The following is a 20,282-nucleotide window of genomic DNA, read 5'->3' on the forward strand; positions in this document are numbered from 1 at the left end:
CTGCTATCCTCCCACGACATCAGCGTCTCCCAATTTCAGTCAAATATGGGCAACGATGTACTTATTGGTCCAGTTCAATTTCTTGGGTAGTTCCCGGGTTAGAATGTAAGATCCTCGGCTAATAAGGATGAGGGTCAGTGGTGGGCGGGTGAATTTTTGTTAGGGATTAAAAGTGTTGACCCTGCCCTTGACTTGGATTGTCTGTGCCATGGGTGGGACGCCCTTCTAGCGAGAATATATAATCAACTTTGCTTTGCTTCTAGAGGCCTCTCCAGCTTTTTTTTTTTTATTAAAATGGTGATTCTCTCACCATTTCTGAACCACACAAGGTGTCCCCAAAAGTTTTAGGGTATATTAAGCTTTCTAGAGAATTTCATTTTGGCGTGAAGGACAATGAGGATGAGGGGAGGGAATCAGAAAAGGCTTCATGAAGGAGGCGATATCTGAACTCAGCTTTGAAAGAAACTAGGGGTTCTTAGATTCAGAAGTGAAAAGGGAAAGCATTCTAATAATTGGCTAACAGTACGGGCAAAGACACCAAGGAAGGAAATGAAATGCTTTAGATGAGGAACAGCAAGTCAGCTACTCTGGCTGCATTGTAAAGTGTGTGAGAAGAATTAATATATAGAAAAACTGGAAAGAAAGCCTAGAGCCAGCTGGAGCACTTTAGAGATTATTGGAAGCACCAGGAACTTTCTGATCCGTCCCATATTAGGATCAAGCCTTATACTTATCTCTTCTAGGAGATGGATGCCATTTTAGAACATATTTCTTTGTCCGCTGTTAAAGGAAGGATTGGAGAAGAGGGAAATTTGAGGCAGGAAACCAAATGGGATGGTCTAGAATAAGGAGCCATCTTAAAAGCAGGTTAGGAGGGTGAGGCAAAATTGTAGCAACAAAGTGCACACTTAATCAAGGGAATAGACCATTAATATGAATTCGCAGAATGCCCAGGCAAACTCATTCTAAATGGCTTGAGTCCGGACAAAAGGAATGAATGCCTCAAGATCCATTATTTTGGTGACTGGACAACAGAATCACTGCTTACAGGCATTAATAGGTTTCCCTGGAGATTTTACAAAGAGAGGCTTCCCTAGATTTCAGAAGGAAAAAACTTCATGGTTCTAGTGTCGGGGAGAAAAGGGACTTGGTCTATCAACCAGAGCTACTACATATAAATACATATGCATATATAAGAGTTGTATGTTTATGTATATATGTACATATGCAATTTCATTAACATTCATAAAGGGATAGTCCTTATAAGGACAAAATCTCTGAGCAGTAACACAGCCTTCACGAAAAACCCTGTGGTCATTGGGGGGAGCCGGGAAAGGTGACCTCCAAGGTTCATTCCTAGGAAGCTCCCCTGGCCAGCCTCTCCAGTCCCTTACCGTGCCCCCCTTTCCCACCACACTGGGTGAAGAGTAGCCTCCTTCCTCTTACACACCCTCTCTCTTCCAGACTCACTCCACAGATTTCTCATGCTCTCTGCCCCGACCATCTTTCTCCTTTCTCAGAGCTCCACGACTGGCTCAAAGGTCTCCTCCCCACCCTAACCACTGCGCTCATCTTCATCCAACTCCACACTGTGACCTCCAGGGCCTCTGTTCTTTCCCAGGATCTCCCCTGCTCATGCTCCTTGTGGAATTGTGCACTGTCCTCATCTATCAAGCTCCTGGCCCCCTCCCTAGATCGCCAAGTTGTTCTTTCTACATGTGCTGCTACATGAAGATGGAGAAAACCATATCACTGTTGAGCCCACACAAATTCACATTACCACTGGACTTTCACTGGTGCTGGGCAATCCTTCTACGTGCCTCCCTTAGTAATTCACTAACTTTGCTGGACTGCAAGCTCAATATTAGTTGATTATGGATGTGGAAGCAAAAAGGGGGGGGCAGGAAATCGCAGGATGCCTTAAGAGGAGCAGAGTTTTCAGGAATATGGAAGTAGTGATTCCATTATAAAGTGCCTTCCCCAGACCTCCTCTTGAACATTGTGTTCATGTCTAGGACCACAGTTTAAGAACTGAAAAGCTAGAGAGAGTTAGGAGGACAACCAGGATAAGTAAAGATTGTGGTGAGTAAAAATGATTCTGAGAAAGAGATTTCTCTAGGAAGATCATTTTAAGTTTAATTCATCATGATCATATATAGTGTTTTACTAAGAGACCCATATCCTCAGATGATAGGATTACGATGAAGCTGGGCAAAGATGGCGGGTTAAGACCCACTCTGATTCTTAGGACTGCCAGGGGTCACAGTGGACAGAATGCCGAACTGGGTCAGGAAGACTCATCTTCCCGAGTCAAAATCTGGCCTCAGACACTGCCCAGCTGGGTGGCCTTGGGCAAGTCAGTCCTCTTTGCCTCAGTTTCCTCAACTGTAAAATGAGCAAGAGAAGAAGACACTATAGAGTCTTTGGCAAACCTCAGATGACGTAACAGAGAGTCGGACTTGACTGAGGCTCAGCTGCCTCTATCGATCAGGGCTAGGAAAAACCCATCTCAATCAGGTGTCCCCCAATTTGCCTTCCCCTCAGAAACCAAGTCAGTCTTAACTTTGATGAGGAAAAGCAAAGGCAGAAGAGGCCTGGGGGGGACAGTGGGGGGGGGGGGGAACTGGCCCACAATGGCCAAGGGATAGAGGCTCTGGGGGATGGGAGTGATCTCAAGTGATTACTTCTCACACCTTTGGCTACTGCCTGCTTGGATTAAGTGATGGGATGTTGACAAAATGGGGGCAGGGATGGATTGCAAGGTAATATTATCATGTAAGAAAGCCTAATTTTAATTTTCTCCAAGATGGCAAATTCATGGTACATGAGCATGAGGGGAAGGAACTGAGCATATTTAGCATAAAGAACAATTAACACTTTCAGGAATATGATAAGTGACTTCCGGTATATGTAGAACTGTCATAAGGAGGGAATTGTTCTATTTCTCCTCAAAGAGCAGGATCGGGAGCAATGAGTAAATGTCAGTGAAAACTTAACAGTTTGATCTGTCCAAGTGAAATGGCTGCCTTCAAAGGAGATGTGTTTCTCCTTCTTAGAGGTCTTCAAGCAGAAGTTGGACAACCACTGGTCAAAGATAATGTAGGAGGAATTTCGTTGGTGGATTGGTCCTTTCCAATTCTAGAATTCTGGGATTGTGACTCTTCAGCTGAGGATCTCATCTCTTATTTTGTCAAGGAAAGAGTCCATCTATCAGCAGTTTCTTCTTTCTCTCACTTCTAGCTCTGGTCTCTAGTCTTGGAAATGTGGTTTTTGTCCTTAGCAGGACCAATTCTCTACTCAGTTTACAACTTTGACCATCTGTTCCTATTATCTTTAAGGTCTAACCACCAGGTCCTTCTTTACTGCTTGCCAACATGACCAAATCAATTGGCAAACACGGCAAAGAGAAGCTACCTGTGTTACTGGCACTGTGCTCAGTGCTGGGATTTCCCCCCATTCTTAAGAAACATTCACTTCATGCAGCCCTTCCCTTTCTTTCTTTGGTGCCAAATTCTGAAAAAGCTTTGTCTTTTCAGTTCCTCCACTTCCTCTCTTCCAGTGACTTCTCAACCCTTTTCAGCATCTTCCTTACCCCACCACCATAGCCAAAGTTCTCAAATATCTTTCAAGAGCTAGCCACAGGCCTCTTTGGAGTCCTCATTCCCTTTAAATTCTGCAGTGTCTGCCTCTGTGAGCTCCCTCTTCTCTTAAATATTCTATTTTCTCTAGATTTTTGTGACAGTGCTCTGCCAACCTGGCTTCTTTGCTGATTCATCAACCATGTCATGTCCACCAAGTGTGGGCTCTGTCCTGGGGCCTCTCCTCTTCCCCTTAGGAATGTCATCAATAATCCTATCCATGCAAGTGGCTCCTATGTATAGGGATTCTTTTTTTGGTATGACTTGGACTGGATGAGCACCGTGCTCCCTGTAGCTCTGTGTTTAAGAAGTCTTTGGGATTAAATCAAGAAAATGTGCACACATTGTAAGAATCAACAGGCATGAAGTATCTCATACTATTGCTAGTATCCCATCCCAATCCCATTGGGATTGGGAAAAAAGGCAAGAAAGGACTTTGATTCCTAGGAAAATTCTAGAATGGTAATAAAGGAGATATTTAGTGAATATCCAAAAAATGGAAAGTGACGATCACAAGAAATCAGCAGTGCTTTCTCAAGAACAAATCTTGCTAGAGAAAATGTATTTTCTTTCTAGAGGATCTAAACTAGTAATGAGAGGAACACTGTAGATATCAACTACCTGCATTTTAGCAAAGCGTTTGATAAAATATCATGTATTATTCTTGTGAGGAGGATAAAGAAATAAAGATTATATGATCATAATTAAAATAAATTCAGGACTAAGTGGTTGCTCAGACTCAAAGAGTAGTTGTTGGAATCTTTACAAATTGTTAAGTCATTAGAGTTGATAGAGACAATAATTATCTAATTTAGCATGGTTCAGTATCATTGATCTGATCTTACAAGGAGATGTTTTGGGCCAGAACCTAAAACAGGGTTAAGTAGAACTAATTGATACAATGCTTGTGTTCACACTGGTACTCATTGGAGTTCACAAGTATGGGAGAGTCACAAAGTAAACTTTGTAACTTTGTGAATTCACACCTCCCTTAGGTGTACCTCCAGAAGGAGGAGTCAACCTTTGGGAAATCATATATAAAGAGGCTCTTAGCTTTGGGTTAGTTACTTTGGGTTAGAGAGAGTTCAGCTGAATTAGATTAGAGAGGAGCACACTGGGACAGATGCAGAGAGCCAGAAGCCCTCTCTCAGAGACAAGACAGATTCACCTTTGTGCTGGCTGGGCTGAAGGACAAACCTTTGGATTTGGAGACATTCGGAGGGAGCTCTTGGAACCAAGCAGAGAGATAGGCCTCTAAGCTAATCAGGCTATATTGGAGGCAATAAAAGATCTGAACTTTTAACACCTGGCTGTGTTTTGGGTGATTATTACTTTCAACTGAAACTAAGGCTGCTTCCAGAAAACCTCCCCGAGAAACCAACTTTCTCCCAGAGAGAACCATCTTATTATATTTTAAAGAAGAAAAACACCAACAAGTAGTAATTAATGAGTACATATCAACTTGACAGGTTTTCAGTGGCATTTCCCAGGATCTTTTTTTTTCCTTTTAAAATGAAATGTTCTTTTCTTTTTAAATATAGCTATCCATTCCCATTAACACCTTCACCTACTTCCTAAAAGAAACCTCTCAAAACAAATAAGTAGAGTTAAGCAAACTAAATCAAGACACTGGAAATACAGGATAAAGAGAAGCAAGTAGTGTGCAGGATGAGATTCGTTAGATGGAGGAGGAAACTGAAGCAGGAGAAAAAATGTTTTCCTGAACAAGCTAGAGGTAGAGGGTTCATTATAATCAGGGTAGTAAACTGAAAAGATATCCCAAGGAAAGGGTGGAAAGGAACTGGATTCTTATATTCTAAGTGGGTCCAATCATGAGCCTAGAAAATATTTAATTGATGAAAGTCCGAAAATATTTATGCTGTAAGCTTAAGAGTTCTGATTCTAGATCATGGGGCAATTAATTTATTTGTCTTTATGAGATTAAATTCTATTAAAAATATGGAAGAGACATATATTATAGGCTATATTCTACATTCTATGGGGATTAGAAGTTCTCTTCTGGCTGAATTTCTCAAACTATGAATTTGGTCAACTTCATAGTCTCTTCTTCAATTATATGAGGGCAAATCATGGTCTGTTAATGTTTATATCACTGATTTGAAATCCATCATTTGTGTTTGGAACAAATTCAGACTTTGCTTCATTATTTATAGTTCCTGAAAAGTATTTTTGTATTTCATGGATGGAAGGTGAACATTTTTATCAGTGATATGAATAATGGCATAGACAATATGCTCATCAACTTTTCAGATGACACAAATTTACTAGGGATCATTAATTTATTGGATGACAAATCTGGGATCCAAAAAGATGTTGATAGGTTGGAACTTTTGGCTGAATCCAAAAAAATACAATCTAGTAAGCATAAATGTAAAATTTAAAACTTTGGTTCCAATCATCTGGCCTTTACAAGTACAAAATGGGGGTGGATGGTTGGATAACAGTTTGAAAAACAGTTGGGGTTTTGAATGGATTGTGAACTCAATATAAGTCAGAAGTGTGATGTGGCAGCCCTAAAAGCTAGTGAAATCTTGAAATTCAGAGGGTCACAGGACTCCAGTAACAGGAATCATCCCATCATACTATTCCCTGGCTAGGGCTCGTCTGGAAAACTATTCAGTTCTGGGCATTATGATTTAAGAAATAATGCCCATTTTAGGTGTTCATAAGAAGGTAATCAGAATGGTGAAGGGCATTGAGTTCATAACATATGAAGACTGATTGAAAGAAATAGGGAGGATTGAATTGGAGAAAAGTAAACTTGGTGGGACATGTTAGCTGTGCTCAGATATTTAAAGGATTGTGATGTGAAGGAAGAATTTACATTTGAGATCAAGAAGAATTTTCTGACAACTAGAGCTATCCTAAAGTGGAATGGAGAAAGAAATGGCAAAGCACTCCAGTATATTTGTCAAGAAAACACCAAATGGAGTCATGAAGGGTCAAACACAATTAAACAACAAAACAAAAAATTAAATGGATTGTCCTGAACTTGAAGTTCCCTCATTGGAGGTCTTCAAGTTGAGGCTAGAAGACCACTTCTTCCGTATTTTAGAGCAGGGACTCCTTTAGAGCCTCTGAATCCCTTCTAAGTCTCAAATTTTGTCTTTCTGGAAAATCACAAAAAAAAAGTCACAACATTATTTTAACACAAAAAATGACCTGTTATTGATGTGGAAGTTATTCCTGAATCAGATAGCTTTGTACAGTCTGACCAGGGACTTAGTAAAGGTCAAAATTAATATAATCCAGAAAAATAAAAGTGAGAAAAAGATATTTTTTAAAACTCTAGCATGATCTATTTAAACAACTTACTGATAATGGAAAATGGGATATCAAACCAAATGAATTCAATAAGGATTTATTAAGTGTCAATTAAATGTAAGACATTGTATTAAGTACAGAAGATTACAAGACAGAAACAAAACTGTCCTCAATGGAAATATACATGGATTACTAACTGCAAAATTCATTCACTAAATTATTGGGTAAGGGGGTAGGCACCATGGAGCAACAATATCTGGAATGACTAAGCAAAGGTCTTATGTAAGAGATAACATTTTAATTAATCCTTAAAAGGAGTTAAGAATTTCAAGATGTAAAAGGTGGAAGAGAGAACATTTTAGGCCAGCAGAAAGGTGTAAAAGCAGGTGATGAAATGAAAGATTCAGGGAGCAGAAAGCTGGACAATTCATTTGGACATGAGAATTAATGAGGGGAAACAAGATGAAATAAACCAGAAAGACAGGTTAAAGGAGAAGCCCAGGAGGAGCTTCAAATGGGTGAGAAGTTTGTATTTTGCATTGGAGTCAAAAGGAAGTCATTGAAGATTCTTGAGTTGGGGAAAACATAGCAAAGTCCAAGCCTCTGGATGATTATTTTGAAAACTGGGTAGAAAATGGATTGAGAATGGAGAGTTTAACTAGGAAGTATTGCAATAGTTCAGATGAAGAATGAAAAGGGCATGCACTAAATGAGTGGCTATGTGAGCAGAAAAAAAGATTAGATGCTAGACATGTTATAGAGATAAAAATCAAGACTTGGCAAATAATTTGAAATTGGAGAGGAATAAGGATGAATGGGATGATAAACCCAAAAGCGTAATCAGGAAGAAAGAGGGGCCAATTTTCCTCTGATTATCAGGAAAAAGAATAATGAGCTCCTTTCATATTGAAACAAAATTCTCCATAGTAAGTCATCTGCTGCAAATGTGAAAGTGAACAGAGAGGAAAAGGTCTGAAACAGCTGTTGTATGAAATTAGATAGGAATTTGATTCATCTACAGGGTTTCCCTTCGGTTAAAGTTTCTACTTTCTGCAAAAGAATGTACTCTGGCCAAAAACCTCCAACTTGTTTCTTTTAAAAAGCTCTACCTTCTAAAAGCCTTTCTCCTGTGTGAATTCTATAATGCTGAGTAAGCTGTTTGCTTAGTCGGAAAGCCTTTCCACATTCATTGCATTCATATGGTTTCTGTCCAGTGTGGATTCGCTGATGTTCAGTGAGTCCTGTTCTCAGACGGAAGGCCTTCCCACATTCATCGCATTCGTAAGGTTTCTCCCCAGTGTGAATTCTCAGATGTCCAGTAAGGGCTGTGCTTTGGCTAAAAGCTTTCCCACATTCATTACATTCGTAAGGCTTTTCACCAGTGTGAACGGTCTGGTGTTGTGTGAGGTTTGCTCTTTGGCAAAAGGCTTTCCCACATTCATTGCATTCATAGGGTTTCTCTCCAGTATGAATTCTCTGATGTCGATTAAGCTGTGTACTCTGACTGAAGGCCTTCCCACATTCACTGCATTCATACGGTTTCTCTCCTGTGTGATTTCTCTGATGCTCAGTAAGTCCAATGCTCAGACGAAAGGCTTTTCCACATTCGTTGCATTCAAAAGGTTTCTCTCCAGTGTGAATTCTCTGATGTTCTGTCAGTGCTGTGCTCAGACGGAAAGCCTTCCCACATTCACTACATTCAAAAGGTTTTTCTCCAGTATGAATTGTCTGATGTCGGCTAAGTCCTGCACTCCAGCGGAAAGCCTTTCCACACTCATTACATTCATAAGGTTTCTCTCCAGTGTGAATTCTCTGGTGCTCACTCAGCCCTGTGCTCAGGCGAAAGGCTTTCCCACATTCCTTACATTCAAAAGGTTTCTCTCCAGTGTGGATAATCTGATGTTGAGTGAGCAGTGTTCTTACTCGGAAGGCTTTCCCACATTCCTTGCATTCAAAAGGTTTTTCTCCTGTGTGAATTCTCTGATGCTGAGTAAGCCTTGTTCTCTGGCAAAAGGCTTTCCCACATTCCTTACATTCATAAGGTTTCTCTCCTGTATGAATTCTCTGATGTTGAGTAAGTCCTGTTCTTTGGCAGAAGGTCTTCCCACATTTGTTACATCCATAAGCTCTCTCTCCAGTATGAATTCGTTGATGTTCTGTGAGTCCTGTTCTCTGGTGAAAGGCTTTTCCACATTCAGGACATTCATAAGGTTTCTCTCCAGTATGAATTCGCTGATGTACAATAAATCGTGTGCTCAGGCTAAAAGCCTTCCCACATTCTTGACATTCATAAGGTTTCTCTCCAGTGTGAACTGTTTGATGTTGAATAAGTGCTGAGCTCTGGTGGAAGGCCTTCCCACATTCATTACAAACATGAGTTTTCTCTCCAGTATGAATTCTCTGATGTCTAGTAAGTTTTGATCTCTGTCGGAATGCTTTGCCACATTCATTACACTCATAAGGTTTTTCTCCAGTGTGAATTCTCTGATGTTCAGTAAGCTGCGAACTACGGCGAAAGGCCTTCCCACATTCATTGCATTCATGAGGTTTCTCTCCAGTGTGAATTTTCTGATGTTGTCTAATTTCTGCTTTCTGACTGAAAGCCTTTCCACATTCATGACATTCATAAAGCTTTTTACTAATATGAATTGTCTGATACTCCATAAGGCTTGAATTATAAGTGAAGGGTTTCCCACATTCATTATATTCACCTTCTCCGTAGCTATCACATTTATGGATATTCTTTTCTTTATTGCTCTGAGGAGTTTCTAAATTGGCTTTAAGTTTCCAGGCTTCTTCTAAATTGGAGACACATATATCAACCCTTGTTAGTATTTCCTGAGATGATTCTTTAATTGCAATGCCCAATTTTGAAGCTGAAAACTTGGTCTCCCAACCTGAAAGAAATTTAAAAAAAAAAATAATTATTTCCTCTGTCTCCTGCTACATACATATTATTGACTTCTGTATCCACCGCCATCAAGAAATATTATTGGACAACTTTAAAAAGAATCATAATAATTGAATATTATATTCTAAGATCAAAGAAAGTCTTTCATAATTCTTCATGTTACATAAAAATGTATCATTATTTTGTAATCATGTATACTTTATACAAAGAGAAATTCCATTCAAAATAACTGTTGATAGCATAAAATTTTTGGAAATCTACCTACCAAAGGAAAGTCAGGAATTATTTGAGCAAAATGACAAAAAAGTTTCCACACAAATAAAGTCAGACTTAAATAATTGGAAAAATATTAAGTGCTCTTGGATAGGCCGAGCGAATATAATAAAGATGACAATACTCCCTAAACTAATCTATTTATTTAGTGCTATACCAATCAGACTTCCAAGAAAATATTTTAATGATCTAGAAAAAATAACAACAAAATTCATATGGAACAATAAAAAGTCGAGAATCTCAAGGGAATTAATGAAAAAAAATCAAATGAAGGTGGCCTAGCTGTACTTGATCTAAAATTATATTATAAAGCAGCAGTCACCAAAACCATTTGGTATTGGCTAAGAAATAGATTAGTTGATCAGTGAAAAAGGTTAAGCTCACAAGACAGAATAGTCAACTATAGCAATCTAGTGTTTGACAAACCCAAAGATTCTAACTTTTGGGATAAGAATTCATTATTTGATAAAAACTGCTGGGATAATTGGAAATTAGTATGGCAGAAATTAGGCAAGGACCCACACTTAACACCATATACCAAGATAAGATCAAAATGGGTCCATGACCTAGGCATAAAGAACGAGATTATAAATAAATTAGAGGAACATAGGATAGTTTATCTCTCAGACTTGTGGAGGAGAAAGAAATTTGTGACCAAAGATGAACTAGAGACCATCACTGATCACAAAATAGAAAATTTTGATTATATCAAATTAAAAAGCCTTTGTACAAACAGAACGAATGCAAACAAGATTAGTAGGGAAGCAACAAACTGGGGAAACATCTTTACAGTTAAAGGTTCTGATAAAGGCCTCATTTCCAAAATATATAGAGAACTGACTCAAATTTATAAGAAATCAAGCCATTCTCCAATTGATAAATGGTCAAAGGATATGAACAGACAATTTTCAGAGGATGAAATTGAAACTATTACCACTCACATGAAAGAATGTTCCAAATCACTATTGATAAGAGAAATGCAAATTAAGACAACTCTGAGATACCACTACACACCTGTCAGATTGGCTAAGATGACAGGAAAAAATAATGATGAATGTTGGAGGGGAAACTGGGACACTGATGCACTGTTGGTGGAGTTGTGAACAAATCCAACCATTCTGGAGAGCAATCTGGAATTATGCCCAAAAAGTTATCAAAATGTGCATACCCTTTGACCCAGCAGTGTTTCTATTGGGCTTATATCCCAAAGAGATACTAAAAAAGGGAAAGGGACCTGTATGTGCCAAAATGTTTGTAGCAGCCCTGTTTGTAGTGGCTAGAAACTGGAAAATGAATGGATGCCTATCAATTGGAGAATGGTTGGGTAAATTGTGGTATATGAACGTTATGGAATATTATTGCTCTGTAAGAAATGACCAGCAGGATGAATACAGAGAGGCTTGGAGAGACCTACATGAACTGATGCTGAGTGAGATGAGCAGAACCAGGAGATCATTATACACTTCGACAACGATATTGTATGAGGATGTATTCTGATGGAAGCTGATTTCTATGACAAAGAGACCTAACTGAGTTTCAATGGATAAATGATGGACAGAAACAGCTACACCCAAAGAAGGAACACTGGGAAACGAATGTGAACTATTTGCATTTTTTATTTTCTTCCCGAGTTATTTTTACCTTCTGAATCCAATTCTCCCTGTGCAACAAGAGAACTGTTCGGTTCTGCAAATATGTATTGTATCTAGGATATACTGCAACATATTTAACATATATGGGACTGCTTGCCATCTTGGGGGGGGGGGGGGGTGGAGGGAGTGAGGGGAAAAATCGAAACATAAGTGAGTGCAAGGGATAATGGTGTAAAAAAATTACCCTGGCATGGATTCTGTCAATACAAAGTTATTATTAAATAAAATAAAATTAAAATTTAAAAAAAAATCATGTATACTTTATAAAAACAACTAAGTTGAGTACAGAGTTTTGTTCTTAAAATTAGGAAAAACTGAGTCTAAAAACCAGCTCTGTGACCTCCAAATCATAAGTTATTTAACTTTTATGTTCCTCAGGCAACTTCCTAGGACTAAATCACAGATTACTTGGTGGAAGGAGTTACAAATCCATAGATAGGTTGAGTTTTTACATTCAATTCATTTATATTTGAAGAAACTGGGGCTGGCAATCTCATTGCTAATAAAAGTCAAAGTTCAAATGTAAAGCAAGATTTAGCTATTATTGTTGTTCTAACCCCAGGGCCCATTTCAAACTCCCCTCTCTATGTTGACTTTCTACAAGATAAAGTATATTTATTTTTCAAAGTTTTAAAGGAGCCATATTTGAAAGTGAAAGATCTAACTTTCAGGATTATTTCTGGCCATGTCATGACATCTCTCCACAATGGAATAAAATGACTATTTCTCAAAATGTTTAAGTAGAGGGTGGATGACCAGCAGTTCAGAATAATATAGAGAAGATTTTGCATTGGGTGGGAGATTGGAATGAAATGTTACTCAATTTTCTCAAAAAAAAAAAAAAAGATTTTAGGATTTTAAAGAATCTTTATTCTTCCTATGATTAAAGAGAATACAGACATTGGAATAGTGGGGGCTTTTCATCCTCCATCTTCTCTGCCCTCCTTAGGGAAAGAGGTAGAGAAGTGGGCCATAGGTAGAGAAGCAGAGAGAAACAGAGAGAGACTGAGAGATACACATAAAGAAAAAAAGGATAAACAGAGATAGAGGGAGAAATTCATTTCCAAAGATTGCAACTAAAAGATAAATTGACTGTAAGCCGTAAGGAAGTGTGCCAGGGTGGATGCCAAAAAAAGCACACGAGGGAGCCTGGCAATGAGGAAGAGCTCAGGGAGATGGCATTCACAGAGCGGAAGCACAGGGCGAGACACCTCTCTCCTACACATCGGACTCAGTTCTCTACACATTGAAGAAACGTGGCCTTTCTCAGGGACACGGCCGTGCTCTAAGAATTGTTTTCCAGTCTTCTGCTTCCCTTCTATCTTGGCTGCATTGGTTTTGTTTGTGCAAACCCTCTTTAATTCAACCTAATTAAAAGTATCCATTCTGCATTTCATAATGTTCTCTAGCTCTTCTTTGGCCACAATCTCCCTTTACCGCAGATTCTGCTAATTTGCTTAGAGCATCACCTTTTATAGGATGTTCCTCTCCGCTTCTCAGTTAAAAAGACAAAGAAAGGATTAGGGATTGTGGGCTTGAAGTGAGCGAGTACGGCCTCCTCCAATTTGCAGACAAACAACAGTTCAAAGACTTGAACCTGGGGCTTTGTGTCTCACCCCCCACTACATGCTCAGGACCAGGGAGCCATCACCACACACTGGGAAAAGCACCGGTTTTGAATCATAGGCCCCGGGCCCAAATACTGCCGACCCAAACACAGCCTCCTTGTGCTTTGGCGTCCCCCTCTGCAAAGGAATGGGGTTGGCCTGGATGGTCTCTGGGGTCCCCTCCTCCTCTCTCGTGGTCTCTCTCAGTGGATCTCTCTAGTGGATCTCATGGTTCATAGTGTGGAAAAGACAACTGAAAGGGTTTATGGAGTCAATTAACTGGAGCTCCGCAGGCCGTGGCCCTGTTTCCTGTAAGCCTTTCTCTGAGCAAACACCCCAAGACCAGACCAGTCTGGAGGGAGAGAGGGCTCAGGGGGTGGCAAAAGGATGGAGGATTGAGGGGCTTGGGGCTGGAGGCTTCTAGCCTGAGGACCTCATTCCTGTCCTGCGCCTTTGTGGCTTGGATCCCAAGAACAGAGGATGATGGGAAGACCCCTAAGAAAGAAAGCAAGGGGACCAGCACCCTACCAGGTACGATCCTGGACAAAGGCTGGGGAGCCGAGATGGCAAAGAGAACATCACTAATTTGGTCAATTCAGTGAAATCTGCTCAAGAGACAGAGAAGGAATGGGCAGGGGTGGGCAGAGGGCCCATGGCCACCCTAGAGAGAGCAAGGGGAGGAATCCCCCGCTCCAGGCCCCTGCCAGCACAGGGCCCTGGCCCTTAAGGGACTCCTGACTCACTCACCTGCATGGCTGCTTCCTGGGGCGTCTCCCTCGGGCACCCACGGTCTTTCCCCTCGCTCCAGCTGGCAGACCACATGGGCACTGGAGACAGCAAGCCCTGTGCATGGGAAATGGGAATGTTGGAGCCCCGCAGTCCCCCCGAGTCCACTCTTAGCCCAGGAAAGTGGCCATGATGAGAGGGGCCTGGGGTCATCAGTATCCAGAGCAAAGGCTTCTCCTTAGGTCCTGCCCCTCGGCCATACCCGGCCCCCCACATTCATTCCCTCTCCCCTGTCCCGGGGCAGCGGGGTCCTCACCCAGGCCCACCAGGTTCCGGTAGTTCTCCAGCATCACCTCCCGGTACAGCTCCTTCTGGGCCGGGCCCAGCTGCCCCCACTCCTCCTGGGAGAAGTCCACAGCTACGTCCTGGAAGGTCACGGAGCCCTGAAGGAGCACAAAGGGCCAGGAAAACTTTAAAAATAATGATTAATATACGTATTGAACTACTAAACCCCAACTAGACCCTCCCCACCCCGAGCTCCTTTAAGCAGAGTCCCACTCTGAGAGCAGCCGGATTTCGGGGCTGAGGGCCCCAACCTGGCAACTCCCCAAGCAGCTAAGAAAGCACTGAGCCCACTTGGACTCCAGGGACCCACAGAGCATGTCGTCCCCCATGTGGGCCACCCAGCAACTCCACTCGTGGTCTTGGGCCATCCACCAGGGCTTCACTGAGCAGGTGAGGGGTGGGCAGAGTGCAGGAGTAACGGTGGTCAGGAATCCTACCTCACAGAAGGGGAAACTGAGGCTCAGAGAGAGCTGGGCCCACAGCCACGGACAGCAGCTCCTTCTTTGGGGCAGGACCACCCTGTGGGCAGCCCCCGAGGCCCATGGCACCTGCTGAGCTGGCCCCCACCAGGACACAGGAAGGCAGGTCACAGAGCCGGGCTTGGGAACCAGGACAAGGACGTGGGGAGAGGAGGAACCGGGAATGGACACAAGGTTTTGGGGGGGTTCCTACCCTCTGGCTTCCACACTCTCTGTGGGCCTGGCCAAGAGTCCTGCCCTGCTGCCCCCAGCCTCTCCCTGGGGAGGATGGCAGGGAGGGGCGCCAGACTTGGGAGGCCTGGAGAAAGCAGACCCTCAGGGGAAGCCCCCTGCAGTTCCAGGCCTCTGTCAGCTCGACTCTGGAGTGGAGATGTCACCACTTGACTCCCTCCTCTGGGGGGAAGGGGCAGGGAGTAGACTCATACTTTTGGTCAGACTCACACATGTCTGCCATCCTCATGATTAGGCTCCTTCTGTTTGAGCAGCCTGGATCATCCTGAAAAGTGAAGGGGGGCCCAGATGCTGGGGAGGAGCTCGTGAAGCTGCAGGGGCTGCTCCTCATCCTCCCGAGCTCGGCAGGTCCTTCCCCACTGGGAATCGCAGTTCCCAGGATTTGGCTCCGGCTCCGGCAGCCGACCTGCCGCCCCGTTTGCCACTTTTTGTAGTAGGGGGCGTCTGTTTATTTTATCGGCCGGGCGGGCTCCGGCCTGGCCAAAAACAGCTCAGTGGATTTTAATCTAAAGATGGTGATGATCATGGGACACACTCAATACAAACTTTAGGAAGAATGAGGCAGGCTCTGCCTCCTCCCCTGGACCAGATCTAAGACCCTTCCTGCTCTGAACTGGTGACTCTCGGTGGTCCCAATATCGTGGGGCAGAAGACAAAGAAAAGAAAGGATGAGTCTTCATGCTGACGTCCCGGCACTGCCCCATAACTTCTGGCCAATCCCCCACTTACCTGGTGGGGCCGGGCCAGGGGGAGCACGGAGGCCATTCCGTCCTTGTGGGCCCTCCTCCTCTGTGGGAAAAGCCGGAACACAGAGCTGGGAGAAGGAGCACCAGTGGGGAGTCAGTCGGCAAGCATTCTGTGCTATAAACGGTCTAGGCAGACATCTCCCTCCAGGCGCTCGCCTCCTAATTACTGGCCCCCCCACTGTGCAAAACAACTGAAATTATGCTGAAAAAAATGTTCCTACCTTTTGGCCCACGGATCCGTTCCAGTACGGGCGCAGGCTTCTAAGGGCTCCCATCCCCCCAAATCCCTCAGTCGCCCTTTTGCAAAACGCTGGGGAGGTTTGCCGACGGGGCAACGCCGGGCTTCTTTGGCTTCCTCACAGCCTTGGCGCCAGGCCCGCCGTCTGCATGGGGCCCTCTCAGATCACCGTCGGCTCCTCTGGTGCTTGGCTGGGGTAGATAAGCCTCTGGGAAAGGTCCTTTCTGGACAAAGGCCCTTTGTCAAAAGTAACAGGGGGAGTGTCTACAGACCCCAAGCTCCGAGATGTCCAGTTCTCGCAGTTCCCGGGATCTGGCTCCGGCTCCGGCTCCGCAGCAGACCTGCCCCCCGTTTGCCACTTTTTGTAGTAGGGGGCGTCTGTTTATTTTATCGGCCGGGCGGGCTCCGGCCTGGCCAAAAACAGCTCAGTGGATTTTAATCTAAAGATGGTGATGATCATGGGACACACTCAATACAAACTTCAGAAAGAATGAACTTTCACCCAGGGGACTTCCTAGGACCACATCATACCTTCATTTACACAGCTCCCCCCCCCAGTCTTACTAGAATAAGAAATAAGCGTGGGACATAGTAAGCATTCGGCTACTTCTTATTCCGAAATGATCACAGCCGGTCAATGATTAAGAAAGCCCTCCAGAGCAAAAACACTCAAGGCCTGACGCCTGCTCTGCTTGGGTGGGTACAGACTGTCTCCCCTTTAGAGGGCAGGGCTGACCCTCCCTCTCTGCATTCCCAGCAGCACAGGAGGCGCCCCACGGCTTATGGACCGAACAAAGGGACTCGGAGACTCTTAGTTCCATAACAAGTTATGGAGAGGAAGGATTCAGGAAAACTTGGGGAGAGCGCTTTGTACTGAGGCAAGCAGAGCCGGGAAAAGCACCTGAAATCAAGCCCCGCTGTAACTGTGAGCAAACACAGGAATGCTGTGGGGGTTACTTCCCCTGGCAGGGGTGGACGCGGGCTGACCCCTCACTGCCAGAGCTAGCTGAGTGTTGGAGAAACTCCAAGGGAAAGTGCGGGACAGAAGAGAGGGGAGACTGGCTGCGGGACTGAAGGGCCCCTGCGCCGACCTCACTGGGAACCCTGGGCAGGTACCCGCCCCCGCGAGGACCTCGAATGGCTTCCCTTTGAATTGTCTCAGGAAGATTCCGAAGACCCCGGGCAGGAGAAGGTACCGGACCCCAAGGCCCTTTCTTGAACCAACCTGGCCAGCGCTGCTGCAGAGCTCCCTGGCGGCCACCCTGTTCAGATGCCCAGCGGACGCTTGCTAACAAGGCTATTTTATGGAGGGCTCACCCAGGGCGAGGGCGCACGAGAGGCGACACAAGGACACACTCAAGGTCTCCCTTAAGAACCTTGGAATCGGTTGCATGAGGTGGGAGCCCCTGGGCCAGAAGCGCCGAGCACGGTGCCCTCATCAGAGAAGGCGCCGACTCTCGGAGCAGCGCAGGAGGAAGCGGCTCCGGGGAAACACGGGATGCTCCAAGTTAGAGACCCCCAAAGCGTTCAGGTTTGTGACCCCCCGGGGCAGAGCATTCCGACCTCGGTCCGATCGGTCTGATCACAGGCGAGCCCTACCTCCTCTCTAACATGGTGAGATCGTGATTCTCTGTAACCATCCCCAAAAGTACTTGGGGATACAGGAGGGGGGATGGGGGCCCACAAATGGGGGAGCAGGACTGCACGCCCCCGAGAAGGTATTTGGGGTGACAACAGCCTTAGGGATAATAGGGAGCCCCAGCAGGGGTGGGAGCTGTGTAGGGCTGCACACCCCTCAAGAGGTGTTTGCGGGGACGGCCTCAAGACGGGGAGATAAGGGACCCGGGGTCTCGTCCTCTCCCACACTGTTGGAGCTCTTCCACTAGGGATGCAGTCCACAAAGAAAGCCTGGGCTGGGCGGGGGAGCAGCCAAGCAGTTGATTGGTTGTCAGGTCGCGCCCCCTCAGGCTGACCAATGGGTGTAGAGAAGGCGTGGTTCAGGAGAGTGCGCATGTGTGGTTACCGCTGGCACAGAGCTCCTCCCCACCTCCCAGGAGGCTCCGAAACCCAGGACTGACACTCAGCAGCCCCGCCGCCTGCGCGTCCGCCCGGCCCCAAGCTGTCACTCACCCCGGCTCAGGACGCAGGGTCGTAAGCCCCGGCAGCGGCAGAGAAGGAACAGAACGGGACAGACCGTGAAAGAAGAGGTTGCGGAGGGGAAAAGGAAGCGGAAGTTTCGCTTGTTTGCTCCTCCCTCCGGTTCAGGAGGTGCCTTGGCGACATGCAAAGGCCTCTGGGAAACGTAGTCCTGAGGCTAGAGAGGCTTCTGCGCATGCTCAAATTCCGTGCCCCGGGGGGTCCCCCTCCCCCTTCTCGCCCAGCCTGTGGAAGAGTGGTGATGGGTCCTGGAGCTACCCTTTTTTCACCTCTCCTCTGCCCGACCTGCCGCCCTAGACCAACTGGGCCCCCTGGTGCGGAGGCTGCTCCTTTTGGGGAAGGTCCCTGGGGCATATGGTTGTTCCATAGTTCCTGCGCCCCTTGCTCCTCCGCAGGAGAGGTTTCCCGGGATCGGAAGGGCGGGCATCTCTTCTCCCCAGCAGCCTCCTTTGCCCCAGGGCTGCAGGGTTGGATGGATGAGAGTGTGGCTGAGACTGGGTGCGCAGATGCGGACGACAGGCAGCAAATGGGGTGGGGGGAGTGCCTCTCCAGAGCACGTGCACCCTCGGACTGGAATCCTTGTGTCTCTCACTGGGGCTGCTTGTGTCTGTCCGGCCTAGACTGAGTGCGCAGTGCAGTCTGTAACATGGAGGAGGCTACTCTTCACCCCGTGTGGTGGGAAAGGGGGGCACGGTATGGGACTGGAGAGGCTGGCCAGGGGAGCTTCCAAGGAATGAACTCGGCTCCCCCCAAGTTCTAATCTCACTACTTTGTTCTTAAGTTAATGTTGCTCTTTCCAACGGACCAAGAAGCCCTTGGAACAAATAGATAGTCAGATCATCAGCCATGAGGTGTGTGTGTTTGTGTGGTCTCCGGTGCAGCCCGAATCCATCACCTCTCCCTCAAGGGGTGACCGACAGGCTCCGCCCTGGAACGCGGTCGGAGTCCTTCGGTTCCTTTGTAAGCTTCACCTCTCTCCCGCTGCCTCATTCCGCACAAACGGCCCCAGACTCCCTAACTCGCAGTAGCACCGCCCCCCCCCCCGCACCCCCTCGCAGCCTCTGGGCGAAGGCCGGGCAGCTGGGGGCACGTCAGGGAGGCCAGGTTGGGCTCTGGGGGGCGGACATTAGCCAGCTCTGGCCCGTCTCTGAGCCGAGCATTTTCCAGCCTTGTGTCGTTTAGGTTTCTTCCTAGAAACCCCCTCCTCAAATAATACGTTTTTAATGAAAATAAAGAGAATAAATCAGCAAAACGGACGCGCCAAGTATGAAAATGTGTGCGGTGTGCATTGCCCGGCCCTCCCCCGCCGCGCGGAGCCCTAAGGAGCGCTTCCCCTATGCACGGCACTGGGCCCGGCGCTCTCCGGGAGGGGCTCAGCAGCGTGACAAGTGTCTCGTCGGTTTTTTGGCTGGACCCCCCGGAGAGGGCCCAAGACTCTTGGTGCCTTCCTTTCCTTGGGCCCCGCTGGCGCGTCCAGAGTCCCCAGGAGCAAGCGGCGCTCACGCCGCAACTCCCCGCAGGGGGAGAAGGGGGAGCTTCACCGAGACTCAGTCCACCTTTCCCAGATCGGCTAAGTGGGCTCTGCACATGCGCAGCACTGAACCGGGGCGGCGGACTCCATTTCCCAGAAGGCCTGACGGGCGCGTCCTTCGTCTCCTGCAGGGTTCCCACGCGGCGTGTGAGAGGAGGGGGGGGAGGAAAAGGGGAGGAGGGAGGAGGGAAAAGAGAGGAGGACTCCGTCACTTCTGCCACACCGGGACCCCGCCATACTGTGCGTTTTCATTGTCGCCGATTCCGTTCCTTCCTTAGCTGCTGGGGGGACTTGGGCCGCGGAACCTGAAACCGGAGTGCGTTGCAGCCGACCGGAGCTTCCTGAGAGGGGGAAGAGGAACAGGGTTGGCCGTGAGTGCGCAGTCCGAGCTCGAAAGCCCCGCCCCCTAGGCCAGCGTGCGCGCCCATTGGTCAGCGCCCCTTATTCTCCCCGCCCACTGGGC

At 46.1% G+C, this 20,282-nt stretch overlaps 1 protein-coding gene across 1 annotated transcript; it reads right to left on the bottom strand.

The window, feature by feature from the left end:
- Positions 1-7,004: 7,004 nt before the first annotated feature.
- Positions 7,005-20,263, bottom strand: LOC127545859 (zinc finger protein 345-like). The gene is made up of 4 exons (XM_051973355.1): positions 15,877-20,263; positions 14,409-14,535; positions 14,114-14,209; positions 7,005-9,820 (listed from the first exon to the last, which is right to left on the bottom strand). Exons 1-4 carry the CDS (start codon positions 15,910-15,912, stop codon positions 8,019-8,021), a joined length of 2,061 nt encoding a protein of 686 aa, XP_051829315.1. The 5' UTR covers positions 15,913-20,263; the 3' UTR covers positions 7,005-8,018.
- Between the last annotated feature and the right edge of the window lie 19 nt (positions 20,264-20,282).

Source organism: Antechinus flavipes, chromosome 1 (genome assembly GCF_016432865.1).
Source record: "Antechinus flavipes isolate AdamAnt ecotype Samford, QLD, Australia chromosome 1, AdamAnt_v2, whole genome shotgun sequence".
Lineage (NCBI taxonomy): Eukaryota > Metazoa > Chordata > Mammalia > Dasyuromorphia > Dasyuridae > Antechinus > Antechinus flavipes.

Bases quoted from the DNA above. Each gene is read 5' to 3' on its own strand.
- LOC127545859 (XM_051973355.1), bottom strand. From the start codon at position 15,912: ATGGCCTCCGTGCTCCCCCTGGCCCGGCCCCACCAG. The intron at 14,536-15,876 runs GTAAGTGGGGGA...GTGCTCCTTCAG, and splicing joins CCCTGGCCCGGCCCCACCAG to GGCTCCGTGACCTTCCAGGA. The intron at 9,821-14,113 runs GTGAGTGAGTCA...AATTTCTTTCAG, and splicing joins CCCAGGAAGCAGCCATGCAG to GTTGGGAGACCAAGTTTTCA.